The 15,978-nt window shown below is 48.5% G+C and overlaps 1 protein-coding gene across 2 annotated transcripts in view; it reads right to left on the reverse strand.

Annotated features, from left to right (window-relative positions):
- Nucleotides 1-15,978, reverse strand: part of ITGB5 (integrin subunit beta 5) — a 40,811-nt gene that overhangs the window by 14,761 nt on the left and 10,072 nt on the right. For both annotated transcript variants that reach the window (XM_085228440.1, XM_085228441.1), the window contains exons 4-10: nucleotides 14,955-15,204; nucleotides 12,034-12,202; nucleotides 7,801-7,962; nucleotides 6,382-6,477; nucleotides 5,690-5,779; nucleotides 3,535-3,669; nucleotides 1,245-1,674 (exon numbers count right to left, since the gene is read on the reverse strand). In XM_085228440.1, coding sequence (XP_085084566.1) covers nucleotides 1,245-1,674; nucleotides 3,535-3,669; nucleotides 5,690-5,779; nucleotides 6,382-6,477; nucleotides 7,801-7,962; nucleotides 12,034-12,202; nucleotides 14,955-15,204 — 1,332 coding nt within the window. The remainder of the gene's footprint in view (nucleotides 1-1,244; nucleotides 1,675-3,534; nucleotides 3,670-5,689; nucleotides 5,780-6,381; nucleotides 6,478-7,800; nucleotides 7,963-12,033; nucleotides 12,203-14,954; nucleotides 15,205-15,978) is intronic.

Raw genomic sequence — 15,978 nt, forward strand, 5'->3', positions numbered from 1 at the left:
CTCAGCACTTGCTCAGAAGCCTGCAGGTTAGGCACAGTGGGGAAAAATCCCTCCACTTCTCCAGAGAACAGTGAAAAACAGCTGCTTTTCTGAGCTTACTCTACCAACAAGAGAGCTAACGCAAACCTGCACAGCATTTTGGAAATTTGGTCTGAGATTTTCACTTGAGGAAGTATTTCACTTTGAAAACAAAGAAGTTTTGAAGAGTAACATTTTACCCAGCTTCAGGTGAAAGAATTATGTCTTAGGGCTGATCCAGGCAACGTGTGGAAGGTAAATTACATGACCTCAGGCTGAAAAGGAATTAAAGGAATTGCCATTTTAGCAAACACTGCTAAATAGCTCCTCCACCTTTGCTGAAGCAAAGCAGACTGGCTAAATCTTGACCAGTGGATGATTTGTTTTCCCAGCAGGCAGAAAAGTCTGCATGTAAAGTCCCTTTAGGAATTTCCAATACAGATTTTCTCTAATGAGTAACAAACCAAAACTCAACCTTTCCTTTCACTTGCCAGGGGATTGCTTCAAATGTGTTATCTTTAAAAAAAGATGGTATCTATGTGGGCACATGGCACAAGTGGAGAAATGCAATTTAAGAAGGCAAGAAAAAGCTTGGGAGAATCCAAGCCTGTGATTGTTGTAATAGACTCACAGAATGGTTGGGTTGGAGGGGACCTTAAAGCCCACCAGTCCCAGCCCCCTGTCATGGGCTGGTTGCTACTCACCCGCTCAGGCTGCACACCTGGCCTTGAGCACCTCTAGGGATGGGGCACCCACAGCGTTCTGAGCAGCCTGTGCCAGTGCCTCACCTCTGAGTAAAAAATATCTTCCTTACATCTAACCTAAATCTCCCTTCTTTTAGCTTAAAGTCATTCCCCCTTGTCCTATCACACTATCAGACCATGTAAAAAGTCACTTTCCCTTTAGTTTATAAGGTCCCCTAAGTACAGGAAAGTCACAATGAGGTCTCCTCTGAGCCTTCTCTTCTCCAGGCTGAACAAGCCCAGTTTCCCCTGTCTTTCTCAGCAGGAGAACTACTGCAACCCTCAGAGCATCCTCATGGCCTCCTCTGGACTTGCTCCAACAGCCCCACATCTTTCTTGTGCTGGACACAATACTCCAGATGAGGCCTCATGAGGACTACACTAAGGCTGCATATCAGCAAACACGCTCCCAAATAATCAATGCCAAAGCTGCAATTTTGCAGTCCGGGCAAAGCAGAGGGTGGGGGGTGGGACGGCACCTACCTGAGCAGAGAACTCCCTTGTACCGGGCGCAGGAGAAGTCGTCACACTCACAGAAGGGCCCGTAGATGTTCCCAAACTCGCTCTCATAGCAGACACACTGGTTGCAGCTGCACTCCCCCCGCCCGCTGCAGACAGGCTTTCCCTCCACCTCACGGCACAGCCCAGGCTGGGTCTCCCCGCCAGCCCCCTCCTCACACTCGCAGCGGGCCCCCAGGTAGCCGGCATCGCACTCGCACAGCCCGCAGGCATAGGTCCCATTGCTGCTGCACTTGCTGCTGGCCGGCTCCGCGTGGCCGGTGCAGCCGCAGAGGCAGTTGTAGGTGACGGCCACTTCCAATGTGTCACGGAAGCCGGCTGGCTTGATGGTGAAGACATGGGAGGTGTCTTCAGCAGGGCAGCCACGGGCCTCCACCGCAACCTCAAAGGAAACCTGGAGAGAGAGGGCGAGGGGGGAGTCAGTGTGCAGCCTAAAATGGTCTCTCAGGTACGGATGAACTGCCCCAACTCCACCTCATGTGGGCACCTCAGTGCCCTGGTAGCCCATCAAGGTTTTGACCTCCTTTCTGCCCCTCACCGCCACTCTGGTTCCCCATATTGGCCACGTGTGACCCAAGCAGGACAAGCAGAGGCACAAAGCTGGTGTTCGATCCCTGCAAACCACACGCCAAGGGGAGAACCACCAAGAGGGAAGTGTTGGAGCTGTGCTAGGGGAGTTCCACACAACTGCGTAGCCACTCTTCTCACTGCCTTCATGCCCCCACATAGCTCATGCAGCTTCTGCCTGCTGAACCCACATCTCAGCCCTCACCAAAGTGTTCATTATTCTGTGGGTAGCTCATTTCAAAACACACCACAGGCATTCGAGTGAAGTTTCAAGGCTTATTACCATCACCCATGAGAGTTAATGTTCTTCATCACAGACCTCTGGTTTCTGTGAGGCAGGAGGCAGCCTGCCTGAAATAACTGGGGCAAAAGTCTAGCAAACAGACAGGTTTTCATAACAGCAAAAATATGACATTTGCTTGAAAGCAAGTACCAGCACAGATCTAGCCAATGCAGCACAAGGACCAAAGGTATCTACAAGGTGAAGGATTTAGCACCTTTTGTGAAAATCCCAACCTGCATCACTCATAAAGCCCTAATTATGGAACAAACATAAACTGCAGAGAAGGACAGAATCATAGAACCATTAAGGTTGGAAAAGACCACAAAGATCACCAAGTCCAACTCTAGCCCATCTCACCATGTCCGCTACCCACATCCCTCAGTGCCACATCTCCATGGTTCTTGAGTACCTCCAGGCTCCACCTCTTCCCTGGGCAGCCTGTGCAAGTGCCTCATTACTCATTCTGAGAAGAGATTTTACCAGTATCCAATCTGAACCTCCCCTGGTACAACTAAAGGCCATTACATCAGAAAGCAAGCTCAGGGCATCACCCTGCTCTCTTCCACATGCCACCAGTATGAGACCCCAATATTTCAGGACCCGGTGTTGATGTCAATCTCTTTGGGGAAACTCTCTCAGCTGTTCACAGGAGCTGGACTCTGATGCTCATAGAAGCTGCTGAGCAGGAGGGGATGCAGGGACAAACCTCAACAGCTGGGTGAGCTCTGTCTTCATGCCAAAGGCCAGAGCCCAGGCCCAGCCACCAGATTAATGCTCCTGCTCCAAGGGGGATCTGACTTTGCTGAGGACATTAGGAGGGCACGTGCCTATGATTGGCACAGCTTTAGGGACTGATTCTACCCACTGAGCTGAAATCCAGTAATGTCAGCTAAAATTCTGAGGCCACCTTCCTTTTTAACACTTCACATAGCCCTTATTTGGAGGGGTAAAGGTTCAGCTACTGTTTATTCTTCCAAACTATTTTTATATGTCCAAGTGCTTAGCGCTCTGGTATGTTTTTAAAGCTGTTCTTCTCAAATAAGGAAATCATCCTGCTAATGAGTCCTTGCAAACAGCAAAAGCCTGGAGAAAGGCTCAGGATTCCCAGCCAGGCTGAGCCTGCTGGCCCTGCAATGCAGTGCTGATGCCAGGTGACAATATGCCCTCCTGGTCATGCCAAACATGCTCAGTTCCACCCGGACTTCACAGAATAACAGAAACACAGAATCATTTGAGCTGGAAGGGATCTTTAAAGGCCATCTAGTCCACCTACCCTGCCATGAAGAGGGAAGAGCTCTTCAGCTGGCAGAGCTGCTCTCAGTGGGTTTTTTACACTACCATAGCACAGTTTTGAGGCTAGCAGAGGAAGATGGGCAGCCAGGATGTGCAGAGAGACAGACTCACCGTATCTCCTATCTTGAGATCTCCACATTTTCTGAGCCCGGGGTAGGACAATCCATCCTGGCAGGTGGCAGTGAAGGTCAAGCCAATGTCCTCAGGGCTGTCCCAGACAGTGAGTTCTACTTTGGACCGAATGCTCTGGAAACACAATGAGAAAGAAAGTTATCAGGTTAATACAGGCAGGCAGGTTTCTTTTGCAAAGCATTCTTATCTTCTATCTTTTATCTTATCTGTTGTATTCAGAAGGCAGCCAGGACATGTGTGCACCAATACAAAAAACAATACCTGGAATTGGACTGGAACACCTGGGGATGGTTTATGCACTCTACAAGGGTCATGATGACCACTGAAGCCTGTACTGAAAAGATGCATATACAACAAAATAAAAAAGGAAACACTCTCAACCACAAAGGGACCATTTCCTTCATCTCCAAGCTGTAGGTCAGAGCCTTGTGTGCACATCTACACCTCCCCCATAGCAAAGTCTGTTGGAAGAGTGCAGAGCCTGACACTCCACTGGCATTCATCCCACGATGCCTTTTGTACTGCACAAAGGGGGCATAAAAAACACACTTGAAACTGAATCAGCAACTCTGCCCTGCTTTCTTGATTCAACACAAACTGGTTAGAAAAACTTTCCTCTGCAGAAGAAATGCCAGAATTTCTGGATAAGCCAATAGCAAATACCAGGTTTTCTATGGCGAAAAAAAATGTAAAATCTCTTTCTTTGTGAAACATTTTAAAGTGAAAGATGTTCTCCATCTGCGATGTTTTGGTACGCTCCTATTCCCTTTCTTCTTCTTCTCATTTGTCCACCCTACTGCACAACCCAGACTTTTTAAGCCAAAACAAAATAAAGGGAAAACTCTGTTTATAAGTATTAATGTGAAATGAGGTTGTTTTGTTTAGTTCTTCTGATGGCTGGAAGCAATGCATTATGAGTGGTATCCAAAAAAGACAAAGGCAACAGAGCACAGGATAGCAGGTCAGAAGGACCATGGTATGACCCCACCTGGGTCATCTTACGTTCTGATGCAAACACAAAGATTTCTTACCAGCCTTATTGGGTAATGCTATTAGCCTAATTTAAATCCAATTATTATTAGCCACTTGGCACTGCAAAGCAGCATACCTCCACAGCACTGCAGCCACTACTGGAGGGGTTTTGCTGCTGTGCTGTTTGGTGGCCCCCAGGCCTGCAATACCTTGAGAAATGAGCAGAAGACTCCAGAGAGATTCAGAGGAAGGACCTTGCCCACAAGATGGAGCAACTTCTGACTGAAATAAAGCTGTAACAGCATGGGGTACACCCTAAGGAGGAGCATTTCAGTGTGAACACAAGGGAATTCTGAACCTGCAGTGGTTCCAAGGCCACCTGCCATGGGAAACCCATTAGTGCTGTAGAGAGGAACATTATCAGATCTGCTGGGAATGGGTTCAGGAAAGCAGTGCACTGTTTGCCCCCCTGGCTGCAAAGATTAGCTCAGACACTGCATGTATGAACAACCCTACCTGAGGGCTGACAGTATTTCAGTTTAGCCAAAAAGAACACGGGTGGAGCAACGTATTTCCACAACACACTTTCATACATGGTCACATTGAGTTACACATCTCACACACCCAACATCCTCCCAGAAGCACAGAGCTGAACCATAAGGATCCAGCAGAAATCCAACAAATTCAGACAGCTATCCCATTAGCTCGCTACCTAGCTGCTTCTGGTCACTCTGCTCCCCTTATCTCCATAGAGTTGCACAGTGACCAACCCAAGGATGTCTCCTAAGCCGTGTCATGTCCCTGACAGGTCACCAAGCATCAAAGAGCAAAGAAATGGTCTATTTTCTCTTACGGTAGGGTAGTCTGTGACAGCTATTAAATCCAGGTTGCATTTATGGTGCAATTCCACTCATGCTTTGCTTTCTTGCCAGCCCAGCAAGGGCCCAAGCAGATGACATCAGCCCAACCATCAGCATCATCCTAAAGAAGACAAGCAGCTCCTTTCCCTCCCCAGGGTGGATGCAAGCACGTCAGCAGCGACCCACTGCGGAGAGGACCAGAGTGGTGCAGCCAAGCCTGGGTGGAGCACACGAGGCAGGGCTGAGCGAGCTCAGCTCTTGGCACTCCCACCACAGCAGCTGTGGTGTTAAAACACACTTACGTTGTAGGCCTTGACAATCAGCTCGATGATATTCTTGGAGTCCTTGTGCAAAATCTCCACCGTGGTCCCAGGAATCAAGGCAGTGAAGTTCTTGAAAAGACAACAAGTGGAAAACGCGCTGCAATGCAATGCGATGTGGCAGTCAAGCTTCCCTGGGAGCGGGTGTGGAGCATGAGCTCAGCCCCCAGCCCCATGAGGACTTCCAGCACCTCGCTGCCTGCCTGGCTCAGTGCAGAGAATGCACTTCCCAAAAACCCAATCTGCATCCCCACATCCCTCCACCCATTTCTGCCATGAGACAGCCCCAGGGAAGAGCCTCCTGCCGTGGGAATGGCAAAGCAGCTCAGGTTGGGGCTAGGGAGATGGAAAAACACAGCTGGGCAGCGGTACCGTACTGGATTAGGTAATGGGATTGAGTCACAGCGGAAAGGGCTGAACAGGTTTCTGCTCTCCCATCTGCTGCACGGCGGCAAGATTAGGATAGGGTCTATTTTAGGTATGCACACGCTCACTAACACAGAGATCTGCTTGCAGTAAGCAGCTTTAGTGCTTTTCACTGAATGACCATGCTCTAGGTGCTAGTAGGGAGAGGTAACAGCTGTGCCAAGCTGGTGTGACCTAAGGGCATCATGGCCAAGATGCTCTCAAGAGGCACACTAAGCCCTGCCCATGGACTGCTCAGCAGCACTTACCTTGTACAGGACATAATGGCTTTTTGTAACAGCAAAAATCAGGTGGATGTTGTTTTCAGCCAGTTTCTCCCCAAGGAGTGCCAGGGAAGGATAATCCTAGGGGAAAAACAACACAGAAAGACTGATGGGTAGCACAAAGACTAATTTCATTACTCTTCTCCCAACAGCAAAACCTGTGGCATTTCACTGCAGTGTGAAGTGAACCACTACATCTACAACTGAAATAGTAGAAACATTCCGGTAATTCTGTCACTCCCTGAATATTTCTGCTGCATCTATCATTAGAATATATGAAATGACAACACCATGAGCCACAGTAACACCTGAAACAAATTTTTTTTCCCTCCTCTTTCAACTTTGCTATCAGCCAATGTGCATGTGTAATAACCTAACTGCCAACCCCAGGGATGCAAGACATGACCATGATCTAGAACTGCACTAAGCAGGGATGTGTGATTTTTCTCTGAGAGCTGAGATTGCCTGTTCTTGTGCATAGTAGAGCCATGAAGAAATGATAATAAACTTCAATTCTGCAGAACTCAGAGAAAGAAAGGCTGGCAGGAAGATACTGTTCTAGCAATCCATAAGCAACAAAACAACAAAACAGTGTTCATTTCAAGAGCTTTGAAACCCCAGTTTCAGCCCCCAATCTGCTTCTGAAATGCTGCTCTCAGAAAAAGCACCCCGCTCACTTGCAAGCTGAAGGGCTGATTTAGAGCCTCCAAGACTCAAATAAACACTGACACAGCATCCCCATGCCAGCTCCCCAGCACAGCTCCAGTACAGCAGCTGTACTCTGGAATGCAAACACTTGCAAGATTGCATGGGCTGTGGACAGGGGGTTCTCTAAGGAGCCATAGGCAACCATCCAGAAACACCTCTTGTTACAGAGTGGTGTATGCAGGAACAAAAATCATAATTAGTGCTTGTGACTTGCTGGATAAAGCACCATTCTGCAGGAGGATGTGATAATTAGGCAGCAGACAAATGCTCATTCACCACAGAAGTTTCCTCCACTGAGTTTAAATAAAGGGAGAAATAAAAGGGGCTGGTCTGTTTATTTAGTACTAAGATCTACGTTAGGGTTGTGCTCAAAGGCTGTGAATAGGATCAGCACCGCGTTGTGCTCGTGGCTGCAGCCACATCAAGGTGGGCTCAGCCTCCCTGCTGACAGCCTGACAATCCCTGGGCACTTCGCAGTTGATGATGCACTTCAGCGTGCCAAGTTACATTTCCCTCCCTGTCAGTGAATCCTGACAAAACTTGCTGGGCTCCGAACCCATCTTCGAGCATCACAAGTGCATTCAGTGAGTGGAGATGTCTGAGGAAAAGAGTGAAACCACACTCATCAGGAGCAAACAGAGCCCAGAGCAGCACAGGGCCCGCTGACACCCTGTCCCTGTCCCTGTGCCCACTCACCAGCTGGCTGGATGCGCTGTACTCATTGGCCTCATTCAGGTGGCACTGGCCATCGTGGGGCTGCACCAGCCCCCCCAGCTTCCCATCCAGAGCTATGTGGGGCACGTCATCCGTGGTGAAGACCAGCAGGTGGGACGCCTCCTTCCGCCAGCCAATCTTCTCCTGAGGCAGAACAAAAGGCCTTATTAACACTAATTAGTAGAGTGCCATACATCTGTCCACCCATATTTGGCGAGAAAAGATGATGTTGGGGCCCTTCTAGCATTTCCCAGCACCTCCTGCAATGCAGTTACTTAAAAAGGCATGAGGAGGTACGTGGACTGTCCACCAGACCTTCTCTACCTCGATCCAAGAATAAGAATTTCAGCCTGCTTTTATAGCCAAAGGAGACCTGCCAAATTCCTCTGCACGCGTTTCATCTGACCTCGTTTCCTCAGCTCAGCAAAACGGCTGCGCTGCTGCACACAGCATGAGAGCTGCACCAGCCCCACTCAGCATTTTTCTTGCAACACACTCAGAAAAGCAGCTTCGGAACTGAGCACAGGAAGCAAGGCCCTTACCTGCAGCCCAACTGTGCAAGATGACTGTCTGTGCATGGGCAGATCTGCAGGGATAGGGTTTTTGCATGGAAACGCACTAGAGTTGGATGCTAATTGCTTCCCTCCCACAGAGCTCCCTCGGCTCCACACCAGCCCAAGAAGCAGATCCGTGCCTAAGAAAGCACACTGAAGCTGTTTGTTGCAATGGAAGTGGAGAGAAACAGAGGTGCCAGAAGAAAATTTTTGGATGCCATCAGGCAGCAGCTCTCTCCACCTACACATGTGGATGTCTCTGGCCTCCAGCTTGTGCCCCTCCAATGCACAGATTATGGAGCCAGGAGCACCCAGATGCAACCCACATCTGAAAACACCCAACTCCTCTGGATTTCACTGCTCAGCTTACTCAGTAACATCTGAAACCTACCTCATCCTACACTCAAACACCAGCTGACAAACTTCTGCAGCTTGGCTGCAGGCATTTCCTATAGAAACCGCTGGTGGAGTGACAGTGAGCTGGCAGTGCACACAGAAGTATAATCATGATTGCCACCACAATTTTCAGCAGCAGATGTGAGTCACAGCCCACAGACTGCTGACCTTTCCGATAAATACAGCTTCAGGAGAACTACTCCAGAGTCTACTTCCTTTTCTTCCCCAATGCAAGAAGAATTTTTTCTTTAAGGGCATTTTCAAGAGTCATGTAATGCAGGTACGACCAGAGGAAGCCCTCATTGGCAGGACAGGTGTGCCATGTAGCAGCACATTGCCATCCAGGTCAGAAAGCAATAAGGGCTTTTTTGGTCTGGGAAGTGGAAGGCATTCCACTGAAGCAACCCCACCAGACAAAAGGCAGAAACCCCAAAAGTGATTATGGCTCTGACAACGCAAGCAGCTTCTTGCACCACTCAGCCAGCGGACAGACACCCGCCCAACAGCCCATCAACTCACTTTCCTTTGGGTACCCAAAGCTGACTTCTTTAAGGACTGAGAGAAAAAACACAGATTATAAGCTTAGAAGTGTGCTATGCACAAAGCAAAACTTCATTCAGACAACAGTTATGCAGCCACTCCAGGCATGATTCCTGTTTTCCCGCCTTCTGGCACCACCTTCTCACCAAAGGCTATGTACCTCTTCATACACAGACTCACCCCTATTCTCGCACTTAAGCCAAGCACATAGAAATGCTGAAAAATCTGGGCAGCACATCTCAGCTGAGAGTCCCAACCTGATGCCAAAGCTGCACAGTGCTTCGAGCCAATGCAGCAAACACCAACACGTTACAAAATGTGCATGGCTGCTGAAGACGGGTGGAAAAACCAAGAGGTTGGCAGTGAGCGGCTGCAGCATCTCTAACTACCTCCTCTAGCAGCTGCAAAGCGCTGGGAAATGCCGCTCTGCACAAGACACACAGTGCTCTGCTCTGCTTAAAACAAACAACCAAAGAGGCTTGCATTTATTTTTACTGGCCCGTGATTTTTGAACAGTGATCTGCATTGACGCCGGTGCTGGTTTAATCCCCGTGGGATATGAAGGTTTGAAAGGCAGGGTGGGACCTGACCTGAGGCAGCATGGAGGGTAAGGACATGTCTCTGCAGGGCCATGCAGGAATAAATCCTGCCCTGCTCCCACAGTTGCTGCTGTCAGAACCACCACAGCTGCCTCACCACACCTCAGCCCTCCAAACCTTATTGAAAAGGCGGCCAGATTGTTATCAGTGTTTCCAAGTCTGAAGTAAGCATCTAAATTTATGCTAAATGTTGTGCCTAATGAGCGCTGACCAAAAGCAGTTCAAAAGACACTTCATTTTACAACTAAGCATCACTTCCTTGCTGCAGCTCCATGTATACGATCTGCAACTTACATGTGCCACCAAACTCTACGATGTCTGCACTTCAAGATGGCAGAAAACCAAAGTACTGCAAATGGAAAATGTAATTACAGAAAGTTGATTAATATTCCTGGCTAACCATTCTAGCATCAGCATAAAGGCTTATTGTCTCTGGCTCTTTCATTGCCTCCAGAATAACATTTACCATCTCTCCATCTTTCGGAGAGGAGCCAAACACAGACCAGTTATTAGTCTATATTAACTGTGCAAGCTCTTCTCACTCCTCAGTTTAAAACCTCAGCCAAAAAATGACAGAGCTCTTATAACAGCTCATGCAGAAGAAACACTTGATATGAATTACAGCATGAAAACACCTCACCAACAAATGAAGGACTGTTTCTCCTACCTCTGTGCTTGCAGGGGAGAACACGGCGCTCAGACACTGGGGCTGCCAACAGCCATCCCTTGGGATGCTACAAATGGCTCCTTTAAGTGCCCAGGGGGTCTGAAATGCCCTAAAGGGTGAAAGCTGGAAGAGCTGGAGCACACCAGGAGAGGCAGCAGGGTACTGCAGACAGGTGGCAATGGGGAAACCCACCCCACGGCCACAGACAGCCCCCAAATCACCACCTGCAAAGGGAACAAAGTTCCCCTAGGGGTTATGGGGCTTAGGAAGCACAGCCCAAATGATGCTCTGTGCAATATTTCTGCACTAAAAGGAAATCCTGTCCCATTGCTGCAGTAAGGAAAATGTGACAGAGAAACCGCAAAGAGCCACACGGAGGGTCACACAAATGAGTCACTGTTCTGAGACTTCCCTGCTATAGTACCACCTCTCAGCCACACGATGAACTCTGTACCTACAGAGCGCTGGGAGCAGCACTGTCCTAGTGCCAGCAGCACCTGTGCCAGGCTGGGAGAGGAGAGACGGCTGCTCTGAGGCATCGGAGCCAGCAGAGCAGGCTCGGTCCTGTCGAGCACCCAGCGTGAACAAAGGAAGATATGCATTCCCACTCAATCCTGTTGCACAAGTCTGCATCCCACTGCTCCTGCGGATGATGCTTATCCCAAAATCCACACCCACAAGAAAATAGAACCTACCAAAAGGACTGCGTAAGGCTGAGCTGGACAAATGCCAAATTGTGTGCTTTAAGTTGAGGGAGGGAAGATTTAGGTTGGATGTCAGGCGGAAGTTCTTTACAGAGAGAGTGGTGAGGTGCTGGAACAGGCTGCCCAGAGAGGTTGTGGATGCCCTGTCCCTAGAAGTGTTCAAGGCCAGATTGGATGGGACCCTGGGCAGCCTGGTCTAGCATTAAATGGGGAGGTCGGTGGCCCTGCATGTGGCAGGGGGGTTGGAGATTCATGATCCTTGAAGTCCGTTCCAACCCTGGCCATTCTGTGATACTGTGATTCTGTGTGTCAGAGGGGAAAAGGCAGCTGGGGCTGTCTGTGGAGAGCAGGGCAGCCCAGCTGCACTGCCCAGAGCAGAGGACATTTGAAAGAAGTATTGGTTTTCATCCCCAACTCACAAAGGGATATGAAGCAACCCAACCGCTTGCTCCAGGAGGATTTTGAGCAAGAGTCTTGCAGTGAGAACAGCATGCAAACCTAGCTGTGTACTGCAGGGAGAGGGCTTGTCCCGTGTGGAATGGTGACAGCAAGGGAGATGCATTTCTGCTATGCCTCTTCATGCATAAAAACACATAAAAACCTCTACTTCTCAATGCAATTTTCATGGTTTCTGCAAGAAAAATTTACTCGTTCTTTCCAAGAAATCAGACATTGAATCTGGATCCAAGAACACAGCTAAAGAAACTTTCTCTCTTTTACTTTGGTTTAAAAACCCAGAAGGCAGTGGGACTCACCTTGCACACAGCAGCCTGCAAAATTGCATCGAAACCACCCTCTGGGGCATCCCTGTTCCGGGACACCTTCTGCTTCTGCACTTCTTCATTAAAACGGTCGACTTTGTCTGTCAGGGACAAGAGATGGCGGAAACCAAAGGAGGGAACGCAGCTTGGGAACAGCTTATACCTGCAAGAGGGGCAGAAGAGAGCGGTTAGTTGGCATCAACCCCACCAGGAGCCACAAGCTGCAGGAGCTCCGAGCTCTATTACACAGGCCTCCAAGTCTTTGAGCCTTCCACAAACCTTCATGCTTTGGATGCTCTGATTTCTGGCTAGTTATCCACAAACACACTGTAGAGCCCATCTCTGTTTTCACCCTGCACTGGCTTTGAGCAGCTGAAACTTGCAGAGATCTCATCTGGACTGAATGTTTCCATATAACATTCAAGTGGAGACAACAAGCACCGGGGCCATACGGCTGTGGGGTTTCTGTGCCCATAAGTCACAGCAGTTTCCACACTAGAGCCCACAGCACAGCAATGCAGTGGGCATGCACCTACTTAATCACTCATGCATCCTCCCACTCTCCCCGCGAGGCAGATGAGCAAACACTATCACTCCTGCTTAACTTGGAGCAGCAAGGAAGGAGCAGCACCCTAAGGTGGAGAAATGACGCAGTAGGCTGCCAGGAAACCTTGCAAAGCAGCCAGGAGACAACAAACCTCGTGGGTTTGGTCTTCTTAGGGTTGGTGCTCATGGTGTGCTTGGGAGCCCTGAGCTGAGCAAGTCCTGCAGTCTGGGCAGGAGGCGAGCATGGGCAGGGGAGAGGGAGGAGAAAAGTTAAGAATAAAATGTGTTTACAAAGGAGTTGCACTTGCAGTAGGTCACTCTTATCTTCAGAGATAGAAAGCAGAAAATGACTCACTGTGGGTGGGGTCTAAGATGCTTTCTAACAAAGGAGCAGTTAAAGTTTACCACTGCTGGTGGCTCTAATCCCTCCCATGCCAGACGCTGCATGCCACATGCATGTGCCCACTGTGCAAACCCACACACACCACCACACAAGGACCTAGCAGATCTAACCTCCTAAGCACGGCAGCTGAGCTTTGGTGTAGCAGCAAATAAGGACTAAGGAGATGACTGCGTGCATCCCTGAGGCCATGCCAAATCTCAGGGGGCAGGGAAAGATCTGTGTAGAACACAGGACACAGTGCTGTGCTGTCAGTGAACAGCCTGTGTAGAGCCACTTGTCCATGCCCAGCCAGGTTTGTCAGCCAGGTGGTTTCCATTACAGCAGTGTCCCAAAGCTAGACGTGCAAGGGATCAAAATGGAAAATACTGCATAACCTGAATGCTCTGAACAAGAGGAAGTGTTCGAAGAAAAAGTGACAGATGAAAGTACTCCTTCACTAGCCAAGGCTTTCATCTGGGTGCTGTAGGACTCTATATGCTCCAAAACAAGCTTTGTACTTTCCTCTGACTTACCTACTTTCATCCCACTATAAACACGTGCAAGGGCACCAAAGTCAAGGAGTTCCAGATTTGTGGCTATGCTTCACAGCCAAAGCATGAGTTTTTAGTATTAAAATCACCATCCAATTGACTTTCCTCTCTGGATAGAACTGATGAAAAAAGTGCATGGATAATTTTGTCTGCTGAACAGGTGATGAGATGCCAAATATTCGGTCAATGCCAAAAGATGGCAAGAGACTTACAGCTGATGAAAACTCTCTCTAATCTGCATCTCATACAGAAAACTTAGAGCAAGCACACTCATAAAGCTTGGCGTCTGTGATGTGATCTTACAGCCTAAGTATCTTCGCATGCTTCACAAAAAAGGGCAAACTCTACTGCCCTTACAGCAGTAAAGAGCACCCCAAAAAGGGATGAGGAGAAGAAGGGGCAGGACAAGGAGGATGAAGGGAAGTGTCAAAGGCGACATTCTCCAAGGAGGCAACTTCAGGTTGGATATTAGGAAAAATCACTCCTCATAAAGAGTGGTGATACACTGGCACAGGCTGCCCAGGGAGATGGTAGAGCCACCATCCCCAGAGATGTTCAGAAAAAGAGCAGATGGGCACTGGGTTAGTGGTTAGTGGGCATGGTATGGATGGGTTGGAGTTGGACTTAGTGATCTTTGTGATCTTTTCCAACCTTAATGATCCTATGACTCATTGCTGTATCCATCCTCACATGCCAACATCCAAATCCATCTGAGCCTGCACACCCTCCATATCAGCCTATTTCACTCTGGCATAATCCTTGATTCAACAGACTAGATCCTCTGGCTGTTACAAGTCAAACAAAAAGACACTAAGAAAGCTACTAACAAGGAAAAAAAAAGGCCCTGATAACACTGAAAGCAAACTGCATTATTTGTGTCTGTTGCAATTGCCAGTTCGCTTTCATTCCCTGGCAATAAAGATGAAGGAAACTGCCTGACATCTTCAGAATGCCTTACAAATACTCATTAATCAGTCTCACAGGCCGTTCCAAATCTCACTTCCCCCAAACACTTCTGTTGGGAAAGAATTGCACTGCTTTGGTCTCCTTATCTGTAAAGCAGAGAAGAAGAGCTTAATTGACCTACTCAAGGCCAAACTATGACTCAGAGCCAGGATCAGAAATCAGGAATTTCTGGCTCTTGCTCCCTTTTCTCAAAGCCTGTAAAAAAAAAAAAAGGCTTGCAATGTCTGCATCCTCTTCAGGTATTTAAAAATAACTTTAGATTCCTGGCACAAGAGTTTCACATCTCTAGATGCAGAGCAACCCCAAAAGCTGCTGCAAAATTAGGAATTGCTCGATTTTGAATGGCTCTAGATCATTACTACACAGTCTCAAAAGTGTGGTTTGGTGCCTAAAGCCAGAACTGCAAATAGACTCTCCAGACACTGTTAGTGCCTGCGCTGGGCTTCTCCCTTTGGGGAGCACCTACTTACCCAATGCAGGGATTGTTTTGGTATCTCGGTGCCGTGTAGGAGAACGGAGAAATGTTTTTGTCCACAAAAGAGCCAAAGCCCAGCCGGAAATTGCTAGTGAGCTTCCGCATCTCTTCAGCCAGCTTTGTCCCCAGATTACGAATATTGTCCAGGTCGTCGTTCATGGACAGGGAGAGATCCATCAGGTAGTACAGGTCCACGGGATAGTCCTCCACTTGCCGGACCTGAACTCGGAAGGAGGTCCTGTCACCTGCACACACACAAGAGTTGAGAGCAGTGAAAAGCACTGCAAGAAAACACCTAGCACACATTAAATCTAGACTGCGTGCTACTTTTGCTTTCACTGTGCAGAGCAGGCAGGTCTCTTGCAAACTAAGAGGGTTAAGGGGAACAAGTTTTTTCAAGTCTACTCCTCAGGAGACTAACAGGTAAGCAAGGAAGCCCTGTACAAGAAGGAAAGGAGGTGGAGCAGGAGGAGGAAGAGGGTCAGGACGAAACATGAGTTGAAGGCAAGATGTCCTCTGGACTGTGCCTGGAAGGCAGGTTGAGACAAACACAGAAGGAACATCCTTCAGAAGGATCTCTCCCCAGGAAAAGAGTCATGTCACCATCACTCTGGAGAAAGCAGGACAAAAAGGGTAGTGAAATAGGAAAAGAAGGATGTTGCAGTCAAATGGGGAAGTACCAAAGTGGAGATGAAGCTTTCATCGAAAGTGATGAACACAACGAAGGAACTGGCAGGACTTAGTTGGACTGAGAAGACATGAAAAAGAGCTGAAGTAAGCCTCTCTCCTGACCTGTCCTTCTGCAAAGCTCTTCTGGTCAAGATGGTGTCCAGAATAGGAGTCTATGTGCTGAAAAAGGTGAGCTGGCATAAATATGAGCTCAACTTCAAGCCAGAAGGGACATGGCCAATGTCTGCCTTATACTTTGCCAATAGCTGAGAGAGGGAACAAACTGAAATCCCCAGTACTCTCGAGCTAAAAATCCCATATCTCCTGCTGGCTCTGCAGCCCCTTTTCCA

This window comes from Meleagris gallopavo, chromosome 7 (assembly GCF_905368555.1).
Source record: "Meleagris gallopavo chromosome 7, MGAL_WU_HG_1.1, whole genome shotgun sequence".
Taxonomy (NCBI): Eukaryota; Metazoa; Chordata; class Aves; order Galliformes; family Phasianidae; genus Meleagris; species Meleagris gallopavo.